The sequence below is a fragment of the Aspergillus eucalypticola genome, assembly GCF_003184535.1.
Source record: "Aspergillus eucalypticola CBS 122712 chromosome Unknown BO83scaffold_9, whole genome shotgun sequence".
Taxonomy (NCBI): domain Eukaryota; kingdom Fungi; phylum Ascomycota; class Eurotiomycetes; order Eurotiales; family Aspergillaceae; genus Aspergillus; species Aspergillus eucalypticola.
In genome coordinates, this window is record NW_020290283.1 from 406,480 (window position 1) to 429,100 (window position 22,621).

Sequence of the window (22,621 nt, forward strand, 5' to 3'; positions counted from 1 at the left end):
GAAAGCCACCGCAGCTCTAAAAGAGTAGGCTTTCGGTTGAGGACCCGTGGAGCGTCCGTGAGATCTACTCAACCAATACTGAACCACTCTCCGCAGTGGCTCTCGAGACGGGCTTTCGACGCCCTCACTCTCACTAGAGGTTTTGGAAGCCACCGCAGATATAGAAAGGTGTGCTTTCGGTCGAGGGCCCGTGGGGCATCTGAGAGGTCTACTCCTCCAATGGTAAACAACTCTCCGCACTGGTTTTCCAGGATATCGCTCGTATGGCTTGAGATCACCACGACCTCATCTTCGGCTTTATCCAAAGTATCGGAGTCGATCAAATGATCACATCCCTTCGCTTTTGGTTTTGTCGGCTGTTGTCTCTGCTTGCTTTGCGGCTCCCGAGACATACAGACATGTCTCTGAAGACTAGATGTGCATCTTCAACCATATTGACACCATGTCTGCGGGCGCTTGCGTCGTTTCGTCGCCATTTGAGGCGGGCGCTTGCCCCATTTCCATCGGTTGAATCTGTTGCATATATTGCATTTGGTATGCGTTACCTGCCCATGCCTCCATGACTGGTTGCTGCGGCAGACCAGGAGGCATGGGCAGGCTGCGACCGCGGCGGGAATGCCCCCAGCCATCTGTGGAGGAGTGCGTGTTGGAGTTTTTGCGGGGAATGCCGGATGAGTGGTTCCATACGATGCTGCGGGCGTGCCCTGGATTGGCTGCGGTGAGTATTCCGCTGGAGAGTGTTGTGAGAGGTATCTCTCCGTCGCCTGGCTGACTAGAAGCGATATATCGATTTTGGCCTGCCGGGTAGCGCTTCGACGGAGGGCACTGTGCATTTGGAGGGAATTGTGGCTGTCCCGGGGGAGAAGTTCGGATAGACCGGGCTGCCGGTTTGAGGGTACGGTCTCTACCTTAGCATCAAGTCAGTTATACTCATAACTTGGAGCCTGAATTATGAAGATCCCACAAGAGCGGCTGATATTCAGAAGAGGGCTGCCTACTCACAATGATCAGAGGCCATGCGGTTGATGATGGTTCGACTCATTCTCGATGATCCCTTTGATGTGTGTTGGAGTTGGAGACAGGATGGATCCCAAATGAAGAGGCTTAGTTTGGATACCTAGTTCGGGAACGAGAACACCCGAGACCTTGTGATCGATACCTGCGCATTAAGGCACGAGGCCAGCAGTCTTCTCAGGAGGGTTTCTCGATTTCGGCTTTTCATGTTTCTACTGTCCAACAGCCACTCTCAATTCCGTGGTTCTGTTCCGAATCATCCTACAGCCTAGTCGCTGTGCCCATTGCCGAAAAGAGGAGGGCAACCCCTCCCACTCTTAAAGCTTCCTCCCACTCAGACAAGCATTTCACCCAGAATCGAATCCATACACACGAACAAGAGAACCACAGTGGGTCAGGTGAGGGGGTAATGGTAACTTTGATATGTGTTAGTCCAGGTCGCTAGGTAGTGTATTGTATCCCCTACTTTGTTCTTTCCTCATTCTACTTGATCTCTCTTCCTGTGACCCGTCCTATACCTCCACAGCTCTCACTCCTCTTCTACTTCCCCCTTCCCTACTCTTACATATCCATGCTTCCCCCTCTACTTCCATCGTTCTGGCACTTTTCTCATTATTCCAGAAATGTGAAGCTTGATTCTTTCGCGGGACGCACAATCGCGCGACAATGGCACGCGATCTTCCGTCGATTCTGTCGCTTCTGCTCCAGACAGGAGCTTGAAGTGAGCTCTGCTTTAAGAGCTGTCCCTTAAGAGGAACACCCTTTGTCAGGGGCCTCTATGAACTTTCAGTTATGGTATCGCACCGGCCTGGAAGCAGAGTTAGACTGCGGATGCGTAAGTAGCCCGTGATCTTCGTCCAACACAATGTTGATATCGAGCGCTAACTCTAGCAATATGTCCCTGGATGGGTATACAGATCATGCAGATTTAGTAAACAGTGTACCGGGGCCCACCCTTCTGTATAATAAAGAAGGGTGGGCCTTACTGATACCCTACAAGCCCTCAACCATATTGAGGCTCACCTTTCTGTATAACAAAGAAGAATAAGCCTTACTAATATCTTAGAAGTCCTTGACCGCATTGAGGCTCATCCTTCTGTATAACAAAGAAAAATAAGTCTTATTAATATCTTATAAGTCTTTGACCGCATCAAGACTTATTCTTTTATATCATAAAGAAGGATAGACTTTACTGATACTCTATAAATTCTTCATTATATTAAGACTTATTCTTCTATAAGTCCTTGACTGTATTAAGATTTATTCTTCTGTATAATAAAGAAGGATAGGTCTTACTGATATCTTATGTGTCCTCAACCGCATCAAGGCTTACCCTTTTAAATTATAAAGAAGAATAAATCTTACTAATACTCTATGAGTTCTTAATCATATCAAGGCTTACCCTTTTAAATAATAAAGAAGGATGGGTTTTACTGATATTCTATAAGTTCTTAATTATATCAAGACTTATCCTTCTGTATAATAAAGAAGGATAAGCTTTATTAATATTTTATAAATCTTAAACTACATCAAGACTTATTCTTCTGTATAATAAAGAAGAAGAGGCCTTACAAATATTCTATAAATTCTTGATTATATTAAGACTTATTCTTCTGTATAATAAAGAAAAATAGGTCTTACTAATATTCTATAAGTCTTTAACTGTATTGAGGCTTATTCTTATGTATAATAAAGAAGAATAAATCTTCTTAATACTCTATGAGTTCTTAATCATATCAAGGCTTACCCTTCTGTACAACAAAGAAGGGTGGGCCTTACCGACACCCCATGGGCCCTCGACCGCATCGAGGGACCATGGCGTGTCGGTGAGTGCCACTGAAGTGACTATGGGAGTCGAGTAAGTATGATCCAATTTCTACGTGCTGATCGCCCCGCTAACACGCCAGTAGAGAGCCTGAGATTAGTGCCAGCGCAGTAACTGCCAGGTAGGCCCCCATGTGGAGTCTCGCAGAGAACTATACTGATTACAATTCTTTCTAGCCAGTCATAACCTGTGGATGATTTGGTCTTTTTCTATACATTCCCCGACACAGCCGAAGATGAAGACGTGGTGACTCCAAGTCACACCCAACGACATTAAAAGCACTGCGGAGAGCTGTTTACAATTGTGTTATTAGGCCTCACCGACACCCCACTGGCCCTCAACCAAGCCAGGGCCCACCCTTCTATATTTCACAGAAGGGTGGGCCTCGCCGACACGCAACAGTGTAAGCGCAGTAGATGCCAGGTAGGCCCCCATGTGACCTCTCGCAGAAAATCATACTGATTTTGGTCTTTTCTAGTCATTCGCCGAAAAGGAACAAGTCGAAGGTCATGCGACTGGTATATTCGGACAAGGAGACAAATCCGGAGGAGAAGATGGCACATCTGGAAAGAGATAATATAGTCTGGAGCAGTTCCAACATTCAAAGCATTCTTGACTGAGGCGAGTTGCGGCAAGCTGTTTCTGCAGCATCCCAGAGTCCACCTGGCCCATGGAAAAGCGTTGTTATGGGAATAACTGGAGGTATATGAATGAAAGCATTTTTCGGCCAACCCAGTATGTTCGCCGGCCTCTTTGGGGTGGTTACATGTCTTTCTTTGATACATCTGAAAATCCTACCGGTTGTTGTCTACTGCTTAGAGGGATACTATTCAAGATACAAGGATGTGATGACCACTTGAGTCCCGTTTGCTCCACGTAGACATGGACTCCTATTTCTCTTTTGGCCCAGAGCTTACATAACGGAAGCTTGCTACGCAATTCGGGATAATGCAAAAGCACATAATATTAGGCTACCTCAGATAAGAAAGGAAAATAAAAGTTTCAGCATCACACACTTGATCTTCCTGTTGATTTGTAGTCGACGCACTCCCATCAGTGCTGATTTAGTGGTTTACTAGACTGCCATCGTAGGGAAGCGAGGCATGCAGCTAAGTACTAGTCCGCATAATGCAACAAGGGTCCTCGTACTATTATGGAGCATCAATCTACTGGCAACAATAGTAGCAGTGTAATAAATCTAATAAGGAAAAAGAATAGTAGTAATCCTAATCATATTGGACAACATGGCATGATCGCAGCATCGACTTTGCTTACGCTCTTTACCATGGTGACTGCCCTGATCTACCTTGGGAGACAATGATGTACCGAGACCTTTAGAACGGGCCTCTGAGCTGATAGGGAAAGTGGGTCTCTTTCTTTTCCCCCTTTCAACATGTAGTGGTAATGGTAACAGGAATCTTTTGTTTTCGGTACTCTCGGATCAGAATCGTTCACCCATCATCGTGGCAGAAGCCTGTAGCAGTGTTGCGCCCGTCCAGTTTCGGCGGGGAAGCCAGGTTGCACTAGTTCAGCCTTACAAGGTGCAATGGTACGGAAAGTGAAGCGAGGGTTCCAAGCCCACGAGCTTGTCTCACTTAACGAAAATGTTGATCTCTACCCGATTGCCATTCCTCGCCAGAGATCCTTCGGCCGGGAAATAATATCACACAGGATTTTCTTTTCGAACTTGCGGAGTGCACCTCAAGGGTCGGTGAATTCAACAGGATGTAACAATACTGATTGAAACCTCACCAATGAAAACCCAATCACAGTAAGTCTGTCAGCGGGGAGCGGGGTTACTGTGGTAGATGATTGGTCGTCCTGACAAGCTAGCTATGGGCGATTCTTTCCTGAGATTTGGTGACTGATGAGATAAGTGTTCCATCAACCATGCTAAGACCGCCTGCTATTCCCCCAGCTGTGTATGTGCTCTCTGATTCTTATCCTATATTCTCACTAACTGAGCTAATTAAGATTGGCCTCTGGTCCCGCGAATACTCAAGCTATTCCAGCAGAATAAATTACATGGCCTGTGCACCACCTACTACCGAGTTTACCCGCTTTTATGTCAGAGTGAGTATCATCAGGTATATTGTTGCGAAACCACGCTACCTGAAGAATGATTATCTAACTGACATATGAGTAACACAGTCGACCTCTGTGATAACATGCCATTAGAGACGCAGAAGATCCCAGGTAGGCCCCATGTAGAGTATAATAGAGACTTATACTGATTGTAATTCTCTCTAGTCAGTCACAACCCGTGGATGATTTGATCTTTTTCAATACACCCCCCGACACAGCCGAAGATGAAGTCGTAGTGATTTCAAAGTATCCTTGTCGGTGCAATCTCTCTATTTGCCGTGGGATGAACCAGACAGTACAACTTGCCAATTCAGCCCGCATCATTTGGCCCTCAACTCAAGTTGAGCGAGGTGACTGGCCACTGCATAGTACTAATACAATGCCAACAGGTAGTTGGTTACTCGCTTCCGTCAACCATGGCGACTACTTCACACATGTTCATGTACTCCTTGACTATCTAGCCTCTGACTGCGATTACCCAGGCCATTCTCGGTCAATCTGCTGGGACCAAGGAGCAGCAGATTGTCACCGCGTCCGGATTGAAGCCAACGATTCGCTTTCCTGGTCCCGCCCAAGGCAAGAGTCACGCCGCTCTTTTCCCGATATGTTTTTGGCATCATCCGCTCGCTGACAGCCTTCCGACTGGCCGGTAGTAGCAAAGGTATGTTATGCTTCCCCTGCCCGGAGGCTTAGCGCAGGCGCTACCGATTGCGTTGATTGGGGCCTGACACCAACGTGCTCCGACCAGACGTTTTTCACTGCGTCACCAGGACTTAGCTCCCTCGACTCAGGACCTTGGGGTGACATTATACTGTCTGATCCAATTCTAGCGTCCGTCCGAACTTATGTCGCCAACGGCAATGCCAATGGTGGACCCGTCGCCAACTCCTTGGACTAAGACACCCTGGCTGGATGCGTGTTACTCAGCTGGAAGACCTGACGATCAAGCAAGCTTTGCGTCTGTTATAGGATTATAGGAACACGAAACTCTGGACATGTTGATTTGAGGCAGTGCACGCAGTACTAGTCTGTGGATAGCCGGCCTAATCCCAACAATGTGGGTCTGTTGACAGCCAACGAGACATCCAGCTATAACCGCGTCAGCACTAAGCGCCCATTTGAACTAACTACTTTCCCAAATTCGACAAGGTCGTAAATGAACGCAAGAAATATATTTAACCTGCCATTCCCCTCAACCCCTCCCCAAGAATTTCCTCTCTCACTTCTGAAACTCCCCCAATATCGCCCCATCCAACTGTATCTGTACAACAAGCAAATCAAACCCAAGTCAAACCCCAGATTCCCAAGGACCACGCTCTCTGTCTTCCCCCTCAGTATAATCTAAAGCCACCCAAGAATCTACCCCAAAATGTCCGTCCGGGTTATCATCTACGCCTACCGCAAACCGGGCCTTGACCTTCACACCTTCAAGGAGCGCTACGAGGCCCATATTCAGCTAGTCAAGCGTCTGTCCGGTGACGATTTTCCCCTATCGCACAAGCGCATGTATATCGCGCGCACCACTATCGAGAACCCTCAAGCGGGAGAAAACAATAACAACTCAACCCGCAATGCCCTCACGCCCGCCACCGTCCTCGTCGGGCAGCAAACTGATTTTGATTTCGATGCTTATGCCGAACTCACGTTTGCGGACCAGGCCGCCTTCCAAACATTCTCGGCTAAGGTGATGGCACCCGAAGCAGCGGCGCAGATTGCGGCGGATGAGGAAGGGTTCTTGGATCGGAGCAAGTTGGGGATTGCGCTTTTGGGGGATGTGGTGGAGACCACCAACTGAAGGGGCAAAGAGAGAGGTGTGGTGTTTTGTAATAATATGTATATATCCTTTTGATTGATTTTTCTTTCTTTGGGATAAATGGCACATACGTATGTATATGGACCATCCTATCATGCTGGGTTTTAGTGAGTGGATGGGGAACTCTTCCGAGTTTAGAATTGCCAGTCTGACTGCCCCAGTTATTTTATAAAGTCGTTGTGGGGGAAATTAACTGAATACAAAGCGATGCATCTAACCGCGAGGTATTGTATTACAAGTACACACTTTCTGCGCTCACAGAAAGGAGCCTATATATATCCAACAACTGTCAGAGCAACTAACTACTAATACAGACCCCACTCGACCTTTTGACTACCTGCATCACCACTGCACTCCATGTACCCCTTCGCACCGACAAGACCATTAGATGCATACTTGGAGATTGCCTCGTTGATAATGGTAACAATATCCTGGCTGCCAGTATGATAAGTGACATCGCCGGTTACGCCAACATTCTGGACACCAAAATTGCAAGACCCGAACTTAGCAATGTCGCGTTGGTGTCCGATACCAGTAGTCCATTCTCCGTTGGTGTCCTGAATATTCTTCACGATGGTTTGGCAGTCGGACACCTTCGGGGAGGCCGACGAGGTCTCATCCTGGTAAGTGTAACCGCTGCACTTGGTGACGCCCTGTAACGGGTTACAGGGGTAATTCGGCGCGCTAGAGTTGGACTGCGATGGGGTGGACCACGAGGCCCAGGCAACCTGGGGACTACACACTGGGAGGCGGATATAGCCCGGGGTGGTGATATCCTGGTTCGAGAGGTCTTTCAGGGTGTCTTTGTCCAAGGGGTTGGCGACGGGTCCGCCGTTGGCATTGCCGTTGGCGACATAAGTTCGGACAGACCCGATAATCAGATCAGACAGGGTGATGTTCCCCCAAGATCCTGAGCCGAGGGAGCTAAGTCCTGGTGGCGCGGTGAAGAATGTCTGGTCGGAGCACGTTGATGTCGGGCCACAATCAACGCAATCGGTCCTCACAGTATCCTTGTCGGGACAACCTCTCCACTTGCCGTGGGGATGAACGAGATAGTACAATTTGTTATTGTAGCATGCATAAGTGGACTCTTGGGTGGAGGCCGTCATGTAATCAGTCAATGGGTTTTGCGCACTGCAGTCATAGCCCGAGTCGACGACGAAGGCAGCGGCCCCGGAGACGGCCCATACCGATGGGATGGCGAAGCCGAAGAAGGCCTTGCTGATGTAGTTCTCGATTTGGGTGTTCGTGCTGAGTGTTGAATTGGCGGTTACCGATGGGCTGCCGCCACTGCCCTCAATGAGGTTACCATTGGCAATCAAGGTCCCGAGTACACTGATGGAGGTATCGGATCCATTGAACAATGTCCAGAGCTGATTTTCCGCGAGGGAAGCCCAGCCGGTGACTACCGACCCCAGAGTGGCGGTGAAACTCTTTTGGGACGATGGTTGCCACTTACCCCTGTAAAGGTCTGATGAGCGACGTTGGAGTTGCATAAGGTGCAGTGACACTTACGGCGCTTTCGTAGACAGTGAATCACTCGCAATTGATGCTCCGTACGCCACAGTGGCACTCGTGATGTCGGCAACGGTGTCTGCCCCGGCATCTCCAAGAAAACTACTAAGAGCCGGTAGACTTGAATAGACTATGAAAGATCAGGATTAGTGGTCCAAGCAATGTAAGCGGAAGAGTCTGGGGCGCAACTTACTCCCATTGAAGTACGGTGCGGCGACTGCCGTGATACCAAGACCAAAAAGATTGATCAAGATTTCAAGCCACGTATCACTTTGTGCTGGAGGCACGGGTGCGAATGTGGACTCAAAGTCCTGAAGCTGGTTATCAATGTACGTTCCAGCAACTGCGTTGATAGCGTCATAAAATTGAGAGTACGCCTAAGTGATTATTCTCATTAGCCTTTTCACACGTCTCCGGACAAGGATGGCAAGACTTACCGAGTTTATCACGGTGAAAGACTCATAGATCAGCATCGCCGCGGGACCCGAATCACCGGTTCCCCGGCCGAAGCCTTGGAACCATCCGCACGTTTGGGATGTGGAACAATGACCTCTTGGGTTGAGGTATCCGCAATAAGCGTTTTCACCGGCATGGAAAGTGTTCATGATAGACAGGGAAAAGTCCTTCTCGACATCATCCGGCATTTTCGGCTTATCGATGTTCTTCCAGACGTTTATTGCATCGGACCAAGCATTGGAAGCGTCCAGCTGCGCCCAGCGCTGGGCGCATGGCATCCACAGGGCATCTTGTATGGCTGGATCCGAACAAGTCAAGGAAGTCCAGTTGCCGGTTCGGTTACCTTCTTCGTAAGGATCTTTATCCAGGACGACGTCGTCAATGAGGCTAGCCCAGCTCTTGGCAATGAACGGCGGCGGGTTGTACTTTTGCAGGTCGGTAGCCCAATCAGTGGTTCCCCCCATGGCCAGGCGCTTGTAGAGCGATTTTCGCGTTGACTTGACACCATCACTCATCCAGCCAACCCATTGAGTGTCGTCGTAAACAAGGATATTTGTGTCACTAGTAGCGTCGATATAACTCTTCGTGACCCGGGAAGAATTGGCGAGAATAGCCTCAATTTCAGCATTGGCAATGTAGCCTGCAGTTTGAGTACAAGGCCCTGGCGCAGCCTGCGAGTCGTCAGCTGAACCCAAAAATTGGCATTGAGGCCCGTAGCAGCCGGCTTCGGCCATGGCGAATGAGCGTCCGTAACTGGTCACGCCAACAACGACTTGGTTTGAGGGGACACCCGCTTTGGTGATCTGTTAAAACAAGCGTTGGAATTAGTGATGGGAATATAGTGGCCTCCAGTAGCAACGAGTATTTGAACTTACCATGACCAGAGAGCCGATAGTTTCGGTAAGATTCACATCCGACCGCAAACAATTGCCAGTCGGGCAGCCAAGCTGTGACCATTGATTGTTGGAATCCCACTGAAACCGATTTAAATGTTTAATTAGTCCTCTTTGCCGCACACCTCATTTCAAAATTATTTGAGAGGTAGACCATACCTGTCCGTGCAAATCGTAGGTCATGTAGATGATGTAGTCTAGGACCGGAGCCATTTTCTTGATTGGAAAGCCCTTCAGGTACCAATATGACGACGGTGCCGCAATTGTAATTTCTTTACTCTTGCCAAGGAGGTTTCTTAAAACCACAAGGAAAGCGAGATAATTGTCACCGTCATCAGTACTAGCAGCAGGGATGCCCGGAATATCCGGTGCCTATAACGGAAAGAGAGGAAGAATGAATTAGCAAATCTAGACAAAGACACAGGAGAGGTGCAAGTGATCATGATTCTTACCCCCGGATACTCCCAGTCAATATTAACACCATCAAGGTCGTTGTCTTTGATGAAGTTGGCGATGTTGGTGGCCATGGTCAGACGGTTGGCGGCAGTGACGCCTTCCCGAAATATCATGTAAGTGCTCGGATCAGTTGAAAATGCCCAGCCACCAATCGAAAGAATGCGCTTTGCTCCTTGGATCTGTTTAAACTGGTTGAACTCGTATGTTGCTGTGGCGTTAGGGATATGGACCACATAGGAAGGGGATAACACGCCAAAGGAGAAATAAATGTGGGTATAGGCCGAGATGTCGAGCTGAGATATGTCCTGGTAGAGGCAGGGACGCTGCAAGTTGAATCCTTCATAGAAGCCAATACTCCGGTACGTCACAGGAGGGCTACTCCGCACGATCTCGGTGCCACAGTTCGAAATACAGCCGTTGGTGCCCGGCGCCGCGGTTCCAGGGGCCCCAGTGCCAGTGTTTGTGCAAAACCCGGCTGTCGTACCACACTAGGATCATGGTCAGTCGCATCATCGATGGCCGAGTGAAGGCACTATACTTACTTGGCCCCATACATCGCAGCACGCATTGAGAGGACACTCATTTAGCAGGGAAATATTCGTCCCACTAGGAGGGGCCGGGGTGCCGGGCACCTGTGGCCCACAGATTGCATTGGAGACCGACGCTGGCATCGGTGGGTTGCCTGTACTAAGGCAGATGATGTTATGAGGGTAAAGGTGCTTGCAGCCATTCCAAGCCCATGTGTCCTGGTTCAAGTTGTCGATATCATCCACGGTGATGCTGTATGTAGCGGCAATCTTGGAGCAGCTGTCATCTGGCTGGACGGTGTAGGTGGCACAAGTGCCATCGGCTTGAGGCTTTGGAGTGAAGTCGGGCAATGTGCCCGCCGAACAGCACACGTGCTCTCCAGGAGTCAAGGTAGAACACTCGTTCGACGCGGGATTATACATGGTAAATTGAGCCGGTGTAATCCCACATTTCCGAGCCAAGGTACTGCAGCTATCACCAGAGACGACCTGAACGGTAGAACAGGTAGTTCGAGGGGTGAAGGCTCTGCCCCGAAGGAAGGTTGTGTTACCATAAGTTGAGGTGGAGTTGGTCGAGGAAGGGAACAATGGCGTCACGAGTGGGACGATGCCCGTGACATTCTGGACTGACGGGAAGGTCAAGCATTCTGCCTTGGACCATGAGGCAAGGGCGTCTTGGATAGCAGCGAATGTTCCATTACCGGTGGCAATCATGCCAAAAACGTGATGGGAGGTTTGACCCGGCTGGCAGAATTGCATAGCCACACTCCGCGACAGACTAGCATTGGATTCTGTCATGAAGGTCTCCAGGTGTGACAGAGCAGTGTTGCCAATGCCCTGTTTCTGTAGACCTTGACCAATGTAAAGCCCAACTGAGGTAGAGCCATAGCTGGCGAACAGAATGGTCGGACGGTTCTCGGCACTGAGCCCATTAGAGAGATATTGGCGGAACTGCTTGGTGAGAGTAGCGAGAGAAGACGAGACCGATGAACCTTGTGCGGAGGGCCAAAATCCGATCTGATATGTGCCATTCAACGGAGGCGAGACCCCTTTCAACTGCGCGACCAGGTTTGACGTGTTAGTCGGCACATTGGCCCAATCGGGACCAAATGACGTGCAGGCGTAAATGCGATGAAGGCTGTTTGGTTCATCGACAGGATCGACAAAAGAAAAAGAGTAAAAGATAGACTCTTCGCACGAGGCGAACTGGTTGAAGTTGTGGTAGAGGGACCAGTTGGCAGGGTTAGGACCCGATGCAGCACATCGTGCTGGACAAGCAACTGACCTGCCTTGATACCCAGGACTGGCGGGGAGACGGAAAGGCACCGTGGTGGAGGAAGAGTTGCGAATGAAGAAAGAAAAGGTGAAAAGAGTGAGATACAGGTACGTAAGGAATGGAGTGTGTGGGCGAAGCCACGAAACCTGGAAAAAGAAAGACATGATCTAGTAGCCACGATGTGCCCGATGAGCCCAACAGAAGCAGGCTACGTGACGGTGGGTTTTATACTTGCTGCTGAAAATTAACACTTCGTTCAAAAGAACATGTCCCCGGCCAGATCAACCTATCAGTGGTCGATGTACTATCGTAATTTCCGCCAGGCAATCGAGCCAACGAAGGAATCATCGAGATGCCGCACATGCGAACGATGCGCCCTCGGTGCTTGGTCTCCCTGAATGCTAATGTGGTGTCTTACTGGGTTTCACTTGTAGGCGAGGCGGAGCTTGCATCTATAGCAGTCCGCATGATGCAACAAGGGTCCTTGTACAACTGTGGAGCTATAATATACTGCTAGTAATAACAACAAGATAAGAAATTAATAATTGAAGCGAACTAAAATAGTGGGCGGCTACTATCGGACCCTTATGCGCGCTAGTCCACCAGGGCCCAATATGAAAGACCTATAGATTGGGCAAGAATGGCGGAGCCTGCAGGGATCGGGGCAGCTCAGGAGTGCAGCATCATGCCGTGACATCCGTTTAGCCGCTTGGAAAATTCCCTTGACTCCTATCCTCTTTTTCTCTTCACTCTTTCTGGTTTCATTCTCTTCCTTGCCTTCAACAGCCGACAGCTGGAGTTAATCGCCAAGTTTGGTATTACATTCCTCCCACTTTCGTTTTCCACATTCCTTTCAACATGATCTACCTTCGTTTCTTTACTTGGGCCGTGCTGGTGGTGAGCTCCATGATTGCAATGGGCAATGGCACTTCAGATGCCTATTCAAGTATCTTCGAAGTTGACTTGATATCACCGCGCAACGAAACTTACACGCCCGAGGCCCTGATGCCCATTGTGTTTGCGCTGCAGAATTCGCCTCTGGCTTCCAGCTTGGAGGCCTACATCACTTGGGATCTGTTGGAAGGCAACAACCGGTCCTCTCCAGGTTCCATCAACGGTGGGCTTCTTGAACTCGCTTCGTCGGACCTCTGGTCTTCCGGTCTTCACTTTGTTACCCGATTCGTTGATACACTCCCCTACCCGGACGGCTCCTGGACTTTTGCCTGGACCCTGCATATTTCCGATTGTTCCCAGAACGGCAGTGAACCTCAAGACACCAAGTTTCACAACGCCATCGTCTTCACTGTCAGCCAGTCAGGGAAGGCACCTAGTCTTAAAGCAGCTACATCTTCTGGTACGTGCGGCATCCAAAACGCCAACGCGTTAAACGTGACTGCTATCGGGGAAGAATGTGGCGTCCTTGGGCCCAGTCCGACAATCAACCCATGCGCGGCGACGGTCAATGCTTCCGCGGCGTCCAGTATATGGGCAGCGGCGACTGCCTATGCCTGTAGCCCTCTAGAGCGATCGGCGAACCCCAACGTTACTTGTCCGACTCCCTCGTCCAAATCCAATGGCGCGGGACAACGCGGCATCGTCGCAGCATCGACATTGCTTACACTCTTAACCGTGGTGACTGCCTTGATTCACCTTGGTTGACAACGATGTACCTAGCCCCTTACTACGGGCCTCTGGTCTAATTGGGCAAGTGGGCCTTTTTCTTTCTATGTGGTAGTGTTAATATCGGGAATATATTATTTCCAGTACTCTCGAGATCAAAATCGTCCACTCGTAGCCCTGGCAGTGGTGTGTAGCAGCTTTGCGCCCGTCCAATTTCCGCGGGGGATTAATGGCCCCACTAGTTCAGCCTTACAGCGTAGGATCCTACAGAAGGTGAAGCGAAGCGAGGGTTCAATGCTCATGAGCTTGTCTTCCTCGGCAGAAATGTTAATTTCCACCGGGTTGCCGCTCCGCTCGAGTGGCCCTTCGGCCGGGAACTGATATCGCAGTGTTCACCATTTGTCCTACCGAATTGCACCTCAAGGGTCTGTGTGTTCAACAGAATGCAACAATACTGAAACCTCACCAATGAGAAAGCCAATTAGTAAGTCTGTCCCTGACAGGGGGAAAGCGGGGTTACTGTGCAAGATGGTTGGCAAGATAATTGGCCGTTCTGACAAGCTAGCCAGCGGTAGCGCCTAGGCTAAGCCTTGCCAGGCTTTTGCGAAGCTCTACTATGGCGGATAATCACCGCCGTAGGTTTACCCAACCCTCCCCAAAATTGCGGGAGACGCATCTGCTTGGTATGATTGGGGGAGTCATCCGACAAACCCGACTACCTGCTGACTTTGCATTAGTTCTATGTAGTGGCTATTAACCTCACTCAGCTCGATTTTAGGGGATCATACGGACTCCGTCCACGCTCCCGACAATGTCTCAGTACGGAATGATCCGGACTTCCGCTTCAAATCTCCTCGAATTCGAAGACGTTTGTTACCTTCTATGCCAAGGATAGGGTGAATTAGTTGCTAGACAGTGCCAGCATTGCCATAACTGGGCTGTTGCGCGACAGGATAAGCCGATGTGATACCGCTAGACCAAGAAACGGATACATTGCGTCTTTCCAATCAGCCCACGGAGAGACATGTTCCAACATATTATAATGGGCTTGACAGTCTCGTCTTTCCCATTCTGTTAGGAAAGGGCCTCATTCTCCCAGATAGCAGCTTTCGTATAACTCTGTTCACTTCTCAGATCATTATCAGCCATGATGGTGCCAACGTCACTCAAGGCAGGTCTCTTTGGACTCCCCCAGCTACACCTGGCATGGGCGATTGCCTTGGCCCCTCGTCAGCAGATCAGTTGTAGCTATGAGTACGCTGCCAGTTCCGGGGATACTTGTCAGTCTGTTGCGGCCGACTGGGGCTTGACTGTGCAGGCTTTGGAGTCTCTCAACCCCGGGATTACCTGCCCGGACCTCGTGGCGGGCCAAAGTTATTGTGTACTCGGAACTGTTTCATCGAGTGGGCCAACTGTGAGCTCCTCATCTCTGGCCACTTCCACTTCCACTTCTACCATTTCCATCGTTCCCATAGCATCAACAAGTTCCTCTTCCTCCCACTCTTTTTCCTTATCCTCTTCTTCTTCTTCTTCGGCCCCATATCAACCCCAACAAACGGGCACTGCTGCCGACTGCGACCAATTCTACCTCGTTGAGACCGGTGACTCGTGCGAAAAGATTGAAGCCCAGTTCGGCATCAGCGCAAGCGAGTTCCTTGACTGGAATCCATCTGTCAATTCGGGTAGGCTCTACATCTCTTTCATGATTATCGTCCATAGCTGATGAGACCAATTTTGCAGATTGTACAAATATCCTGGCGGGCTACTACTACTGCGTAGATGTCCCCGGTGCTACGACCGGTCCCGTCACCACTACTACTGTCCCAGTGACCACAACTACTCCCGGCGATGGCATCACCACACCCACACCCATCCAGACTGGTATGACAGACAAATGCAACAAGTTCGACCTCGTTCAATCTGGTGATACCTGCGAAGCCGTCGCCGCCAAATATGAAATTCCCCTCGCCACATTCTATAGCTGGAATCCGGCTGTCGGCTCGTCCTGCTCCGATCTGGACTTGGGCTATTATGTCTGTGTCGACACCATTGGCTACACGGTGCCCACCACGACAACCTCAGCCGGTAATGGCATCACCACGCCCACGCCCTATGAGCCGGGCATGGTAAGTGACTGCACTACCTTCTACTTTGTCCGTTCTGGTGATACGTGCGGGAGTATCGCTAGTACTCAAGGCATTACAGTTGGAGACATCGAGAAGTGGAACCCTAAGGTCGGATCTGGATGCAAGGGTTTATGGTTGAACGACTACATTTGCGTCGGCGTATGAAGACAAAAGAAATACCCCGACGAGAGTGAATGTAACGCGTGGGAGCAGCTGTGATGGGAGGCGAACAGAGGTAGAAGCTTGAAATATGGCGGAATATATACTAGTAGTGTATGGGCTTTTTGAGTAGCTGAGTAGAGTGGGTGTAGCTAGACAGAAAGGCTTCGGGCGTAGAAGGAAAGGTGTATCGCCATCTGGCTGCAATATAGGACGTTTCAAGCTCTCTTTGATATGCCGTAGGGACATAACCATTGACTTTGGTTCCAAGCAAGAAGCAGGTTGTTATTCCGCCTGATTATTTTCGGATAATAGGGTGCATATAGGTAGCATCGACTTGTCCGATCGAGAAATTCGTCTCATTGGCTTGAAAATGCTCTCTTAATTGTCTTATCACCAGTGTGATTTCACTTGCATCTCTTCTAACTTGGAGTACGGCACGGTCTGGTTCAAGGTCAGCTTGGGGCCAAAGAGTCCGCATTAGCTTCGCGTTAGCCCTTTTCTTGGGGCTGCTATCTACGTGCGTGATTTCTGTGACTGGCTGAAGGAGTTATAAGGAGGAATTAGTGGTGGGATACCTGAACCCCTGCATCACGGGGACCTGAATGGAGGGAGTCGCTAGTCCATAATCCAGAAATGCCCGAGTTTCTTTTTGTCGTTGGCCGGGAATTACTCTAGAGATAACCCCTTTAGGAGCAAGCATATGGAGCGTTGCATCTGGGACAGGCCGAAAGTACCGATAACGCCGTGTCTATTCCCATTATCGCCTGTTGGGTGTGGCAGCACACACACCCATGACTCCCACAATGGCTGTTGAGAACTATTTGACATCAATTGCATTTTTACTTACATTTTACCAAAAGTCTCAGTGTACATGCGTATATACACATTGTGATATATAAAAAAAATAAAGCAAAAACATACAACAGAAGGGATTCGCTGGTGGTCACCCACCCAACTACTAACCTCCCGGCGTGTGGCTTAAGTACGGCTGAGCGGACGGGAAGCCCTGTTTTCCACACCCTATGGTCGTATGTGCTTGATTTTCATTTTAGACCATTCTTGTAGTGCAATTTAGAGTTTATTCGTTCGTTGATTGGATGAAATCATCCATTCCTGGTGAGGTAGGATGTTCGGGCATCTATCGAACAGCTATCGTGATATCCATGTCCTCCATTACTCCTCACACAGAGAAGGTGAAAACACCGCGATAGATGGGATGTCGCGCCTTAGCCCCCGGACTGATACAAAAGGCTTACCGAGTAATGGCTGAAGAGCTCATGTCAGCTGTACGAGCTTTTTCTTTTTACTGGAATTTTTCGTCTGCTCGAGACTCGACCTTATATATGCAGCTGACCAGAAATGACTAGGCAAAAGACAAGTTCTACATCATATATTCTCATGGAATATTATCGCTAAAGGATGGACCGGCACTTAAAGTTTAATTATCATGAATGAGGGTTGGTCGACAGTATAACGCGGACAAACACCCGAGCTAGATCGAACATCAATTGCGACGAAACCTAAACCCCCTAAGCCAGACCTTCTGCAACTTAGCGGTAAACTTAACACCAGCGGCCGTGCATGCTTGTCTCAAAGGATCCAATGGTTTGTTCTCTACATCTTCAACTTTGATTATGTGTTCTTCAAGCCGAGGAAACAAGTCCCGCCGCTGCACCACATTCAGCAGCTCAGACAGAAGACTACCGAGGTTCTCATCGACAACGTGCCTAATCTTCAGATGCTGGATCAAGGCAGGAAGTATTCTGAGGAGTCGCGTGTGGCGCCTCACCGTCCTTACCCGCGAGGCCAATAGGAGCAGATGGGCATGTCGGACGTCAAGATCCTGGAGGTAGGTGAACCCCTGCAAAGAGCCTAATGGCCCATCCTCATCGATCAGACCACTTGTCAGGCTGGTCTGCGTCTGCGTCGCACCAAGATGAAGCGTCCTCAGTGTCGATCGGGAGCGAAGGAGGTGCCGACGGAATTGCGGAGCACGAAATCGATAATCTTCCGAGGGTTCATCATCCTGTTGCAAGACTAGCTTGAATGACAGGTGTTCCAGCAGCGTACACGCATCCAGCCAGTCAAACAAGCCGTGAGTCCAATAGGCTTCCTTAACAGTGATCTTACGGACGGGGCGAGCGGAGCGGGTTGTCACGACTGGAGTGTTCTCTGAAGATTCCGACTCGCCGATTGCACGACACTCGATGGTTTAAACAGCCGGAAAGAAGAAGAAGGGATCCATAAAGGTGGGTTCAGTTCACGTGCCTCCCCACTGAGGATTCATGATGATCTGCGAAAGGCGAAAAGATCCTCTGATTCGGTCATGGCAAAGTTGCCGCAGGGACTACTATGCCTATTGTAAGACACACAGTTGCTGTATCTCGTATCAGCCGCAATCCAGCCTTGAGTATATACAAATCCTGGGTTGATCATGAGGCTAGTCACCCTGAGAAAGTGGTATCGGTCGGCTCCATTCTTTGCATATTTTATCCTGAACACTGTGTCTTACAATAGGCATAGTAGTCCCTGCGGCAACTTTGCCATGACCGAATCACAGGATCTTTTCGCCTTTCGCAGAAACGCCCTCACTGGTCTGATGAATCAACCAATCTGCTTCTTGTCTTCTTAAAGCGGGATAGTAATGTCCATCAGTCTATGACCCACTCTGTACACGGTAACAACACCAGTCTTGTCCGAAGACGCCCCCATCACAATAGATACTTAGACTGAAGGGAAAATCTGATAGAGTATCGCTAGGACTATGAGTAACTACGATTCTATGTTCCTACAAAAGAGCTTGTCTTGGCTTCTTCCTTCTTTCGGAGGAATACTGGACCCCAGCACCACGGTAAGGTGCAAGCTCATCGCTGGGGGGACTCCGCACGAGGCGGAGTCGAGAAGAGTTAGCCCAAGCCACAGGAGCATAGATATTGGGGCGTACTTAGCGCCAATGTGTGCACCACTCTCAGTGATTCCGGGCACTCAGCCCGGAAGACCCCCCGCCCTCATCTTCGGCCTATCAACGTTAGCCCGCGCTTGGCGGACCACCTTCCGTGCCTCCTCGAGCGCCCTCCGGCCCGATGTCCGGTCTTTGCCGAAGACGTATTCGAGATCCCTGTATATCTCTTGATATATACAGGCATCCTCCACGTTTCCAAAGGCCACGGTGGGGAATGGCAAGGCGGCAGGCTTTCCATCGGCACGTTCCTCGGAGTCCGGCGATCCAATGGCACGCCTTTTCCGAGGAGCGTAAGGGAGCGGATTCGACACGCTATGCTTCGTCCGCGTTTGACCGGGAACAGGACGAAAGGTGACCGGGATCCGCTCGTTGATTGTCTGGAAAGTCGCGTCAAGGCGATCATCGAATACTCTCTTCTCGAACGCAAGGCGCTTTGCGTTGTCGGGCTGGTGTCTGCGGTCGGGCTCGGGCAAGACTGTGTCAGAGACAGCGCCGTCTCTGAAATGTGGATAGTCTTGGGTACTTCCATAGAAGGCCAGAATCCGTTGCCAGGCACTATAGTTGCGGAACTGTTCACTTGGCAGGACCTCGGGGAGTCGGGATTTGGCCCTCTCGATTTCTCTCCTCAACGGGGCAGAGTTCGATATCTCCCCTATCCTAGCGTGACAAGTGAGGTTCCGCTTGCTATAGACCAGAATTGCCAGTTTCGCCATCTCAAGGTCGATATCCAGGCCCTGATCGATGAGATACATGACGCATCTCTCGATCAGGCGGATCCATCTTTTCGGTTCGCTGGAAGAATCTTGCGATTCTTGTGTAAGCTTGTCACGAAGCTGGACGACTGACTTGTGGATGGGAGACCGCAGCGCTCGGGACGTCCTCAACAGGAAGTTCCAAACCCGAGCCGCGTAGTCACCATACTCGAGGAGGAATAACAGCCGCTTCCACCGCTCGACTGGGTCCACAGCAATGTCGTTTGGTTCCTCAATGAGGAGCCAAGTACACCATTCTGGACCCCACCAAGGATTGAGGCTTGACGGAAGGTGGCCACCAAGCGCGCCGTTATCAGAGGGGGGTGGGGGCAACATACCCTGGGCCGCTCCGGTGAGCGAGCCCTCGTCGGCCGACATCTGTCTAATAGAACATCAGATGGAAACCTATCCATGGGCGCTAGCCAAACTCACGATGATGCCGGCATATCGGTGGAGAGGAGATTAAAACGAAGTATAAGTTTGGCGTCAGTATATGAATCTACGGAAAGACTTCAGACGAAACTTGGGGGGAGAAAGAAGAAAGGGAGGGAAAGCAGAACAAAATCGTTTCTGGGGTATAGACTGATACCAATGTACGCCATTATAGAAACTACGACAGTGCGCTTGGATCCTGCCATTTAAGAAGGGTCATCATGCTTCCTCTGCGACTACCTTGGTTGTAGTTTGGTTGTACTCCATAATCGAGATCAAAGCTAGCTTGTCTGCAGCTTCCCTTAAAGCTACAACTGAGACCATCCCATAGACTACGTGTATGCATGGCCTAAAGAATAATTTTGTCAACGGGGCTTAGATTATGAGTAGTTACTCATTTCATTATAATTGTTAACAGATATCAGAATCCGAAAAATCAGCAGCAAAAACTTTGTCAATATCCCAGTACTTTCCATAGTAAGGACCATCCATCAGCTCGCAGTCTTGGTCACACCCAGTCCGATATCCTATCCGTCGGCAGTCGGTACACCAGTCCTTTTCAAAGCTGGGGTAACGCCATGCAGGAGAACCATTCCAATTTCGCTCCAAATAATTCTCAATATTGGTTTGGTATTGCCGATCTGCCCTTTCGGTATCCCAGATGTCATTACTCTCGAGATTGTCCATGATCATTTGCGTCTGAGTATCAATACTGTCCTGATCATGGGGATCGAGACCTTCGGGGTAACACGAAAGCCATCCTTCCCATGAATCCCTGGCTAATATGGCGTACGTGATTTCGTAAATGTTATATAAAGCGCACATACGGAGATTATGGCTGTTCAGACCGGGATCGTGAAGATTTACTGAGCCTGGGTACTGTCGAATATCTAACAAGCTACGTTCGAGCCTGGGTGACCAGCTGACGGGTACTGCCAGAGGCCAGTGGGCGGCTCGATCAAGGCGAAGCATTGCTGCGGTATTACCATGCAGAGTGTCCAGGCGTGTTTCTAGGAAGAAGTCGGTATCTCGAATCAGGGCGTCGATATTATCAAAATCTCGGACAATATCCCGGTACTGCCAATCTTGACTCAGAGGGCCATCGTTATAGTTCCGGTAACCATTGTTCAGAATGAAGTCACGACCGTAGTTTATCAGGCCCCAGTCCGTAATGCGGTCCATGCGCCGAGTATCTGGAAGCACCCGGAAGGCACCGACATTGCATAAGCGACAGAAGGGCAAGAAAACTATGTGATGATCAGGACGAGATTTGTTCGGATAAGGGATGCTCTCCAATACGTGACCTTCCTCTTGCCAGTCGCGACCTTGATGCTTTCGCAACCGAATAACTATGGAAGCGACAACGGCGTTCCGAAGAATATCCACCAAGTATTGAGCCTTTTGCCAGAGCAGGGCAATTTGGCCTGGATCTCTTGGGTCGGGTGCGTAGATATGGATCACCAGGTTAACCTTGTAGTATGGTATACATAAGAATCGATGCTGGGCAGTCCAGGAATGATTGGGTATGGTCCAGCGCAATCGCAGTCGTTTGCAGTGAATCTCGATCCAGGGGTTGTTGAACACTGGAGTTAGATGTATGTTGAGTGTGTCATAGAGGCGATCGATTATTTCTCTGTAGATTGCTTGCGAGCAGCGAAGGATTTTCAAGGGTGAATTCTTTATCTTAAACAGTTTCTCGTAGATCTCCAGTCGGATTTCGTAGGGCAGCTTGCCCAGCTGTCCCAACGGAGATCTCTCCATTTCAAAGGTATGGGTATATAATGTTCAGTAGCTGATCTGGTTGTCTGCTTCGGTGAAAAGTACAGTGGCACGTCGTGAATTGCTTTGTGGGTTGATAGATTGGCTAGCTTGGTGTAGTTGAAGGGTGTGTGTGATGGGGAAAGAACAGCCACTGGAATGGAGAGGTGAGAACTGGTCGGTAGGTAGTAAATCAAGCGATCATTGAGTCATCCCGATCACTACTTAGTTATATACCACTCATCATGAGGTAACTATTTTGGCATGCTATATTATTTTTGCCATAGGGAATATACTGCCGACTATTATCCTTATGGAATCCTGTATGAGAGTACTCTTTTTTACTTCGTAGTTTCCTTCGACCCATGCGATATAAAATAAAAGAATTACTTGGATTGAGCAGGGGTCTGATACTGGATGGTCTCTAGAGTTCTGAATGTATTTTCTACTTTCGCGCTATTTCACAAGATTCGGCAGGTATTTGCAAACTATCTGTGCGTTGCTGTTGATCAGTAGGTGCATGTCAAGGGGCGGCAAGCAAGCCCAACGGGGGCATGATCTAGTCTGGCGCACAATCTATCTTGTATGGCTACTAAGTAGTTAAAAGCACTTGCTTATACAAACTCAGTGTTGATTCGAGGTCAAGCGATTGGGGGATTGGGCTGCGTTTCAGCCTTGCAGCGGTCCTCATACAACCCTCGTACCTTTTTTCCTTCCAACATCGCCGCCAAATTGGGGATCCTGTCAAGCAGCGGTCACTACACCTCCAACACTAATATATGCTCAAGATTATTGTCTGTCAGTGATACCTTCTTATAAGCCATTATTTCTTCCTGGTTCCACATGACGGCACAGCAGTTTCCCTAACTGTACCCCCGAACTACCACAAACCCGTCATGCGTAAGAGCTAAGCCCCCTTGAACACAGCCACGTCCGGCTCGGTCGCATT

General features: G+C 49.5%; 8 protein-coding genes across 8 annotated transcripts; 4 read left to right on the forward strand and 4 right to left on the reverse strand.

The window, feature by feature from the left end:
* Positions 1-411: 411 nt before the first annotated feature.
* On the reverse strand, positions 412-1,042 carry BO83DRAFT_425985 (uncharacterized protein; the record flags this gene model as incomplete). The annotated part of the gene is made up of 2 exons (XM_025535243.1): positions 412-908; positions 1,003-1,042. The coding sequence occupies 2 exons, from the start codon at positions 1,040-1,042 to the stop codon at positions 412-414; spliced, it is 537 nt and encodes a 178-aa protein (XP_025389233.1).
* A 3,687-nt stretch (positions 1,043-4,729) lies between these two features.
* On the forward strand, positions 4,730-5,822 carry BO83DRAFT_416324 (uncharacterized protein; the record flags this gene model as incomplete). The annotated part of the gene is made up of 4 exons (XM_025534690.1): positions 4,730-4,912; positions 5,018-5,035; positions 5,386-5,573; positions 5,612-5,822. The coding sequence occupies 4 exons, from the start codon at positions 4,730-4,732 to the stop codon at positions 5,820-5,822; spliced, it is 600 nt and encodes a 199-aa protein (XP_025389234.1).
* A 292-nt stretch (positions 5,823-6,114) lies between these two features.
* Positions 6,115-7,004, forward strand: BO83DRAFT_377489 (EthD domain-containing protein). The gene has a single exon (XM_025531005.1). It carries the CDS (start codon positions 6,294-6,296, stop codon positions 6,717-6,719), a length of 426 nt encoding a protein of 141 aa, XP_025389235.1. The 5' UTR covers positions 6,115-6,293; the 3' UTR covers positions 6,720-7,004.
* On the reverse strand, positions 6,967-12,026 carry BO83DRAFT_335699 (glycoside hydrolase family 18 protein; the record flags this gene model as incomplete). Its single annotated transcript, XM_025528422.1, has 8 exons — positions 6,967-8,198; positions 8,253-8,382; positions 8,446-8,629; positions 8,690-9,511; positions 9,584-9,682; positions 9,761-9,973; positions 10,054-10,545; positions 10,600-12,026. Coding segments are annotated over 8 exons (4,523 nt in total), but the record flags the coding sequence as incomplete, so codon positions are not given.
* A 681-nt stretch (positions 12,027-12,707) lies between these two features.
* BO83DRAFT_377491 (uncharacterized protein) lies at positions 12,708-13,641 on the forward strand. Its single transcript, XM_025531006.1, has one exon. It carries the CDS (start codon positions 12,719-12,721, stop codon positions 13,517-13,519), a length of 801 nt encoding a protein of 266 aa, XP_025389237.1. The 5' UTR covers positions 12,708-12,718; the 3' UTR covers positions 13,520-13,641.
* Positions 13,642-14,432: 791 nt separating this feature from the next.
* BO83DRAFT_245675 (uncharacterized protein) lies at positions 14,433-15,821 on the forward strand. The gene is made up of 2 exons (XM_025527000.1): positions 14,433-15,162; positions 15,221-15,821. The coding sequence occupies exons 1-2, from the start codon at positions 14,628-14,630 to the stop codon at positions 15,769-15,771; spliced, it is 1,086 nt and encodes a 361-aa protein (XP_025389238.1). The 5' UTR covers positions 14,433-14,627; the 3' UTR covers positions 15,772-15,821.
* A 1,451-nt stretch (positions 15,822-17,272) lies between these two features.
* On the reverse strand, positions 17,273-18,289 carry BO83DRAFT_463349 (uncharacterized protein; the record flags this gene model as incomplete). The annotated part of the gene is made up of 3 exons (XM_025537341.1): positions 17,273-17,509; positions 17,567-17,971; positions 18,281-18,289. 3 exons carry the CDS (start codon positions 18,287-18,289, stop codon positions 17,273-17,275), a joined length of 651 nt encoding a protein of 216 aa, XP_025389239.1.
* Positions 18,290-18,753: 464 nt separating this feature from the next.
* On the reverse strand, positions 18,754-21,675 carry BO83DRAFT_358652 (uncharacterized protein; the record flags this gene model as incomplete). Its single annotated transcript, XM_025529317.1, has 4 exons — positions 18,754-19,864; positions 19,915-19,981; positions 20,155-20,199; positions 20,331-21,675. The coding sequence occupies 4 exons, from the start codon at positions 21,673-21,675 to the stop codon at positions 18,754-18,756; spliced, it is 2,568 nt and encodes an 855-aa protein (XP_025389240.1).
* Positions 21,676-22,621: the final 946 nt, after the last annotated feature.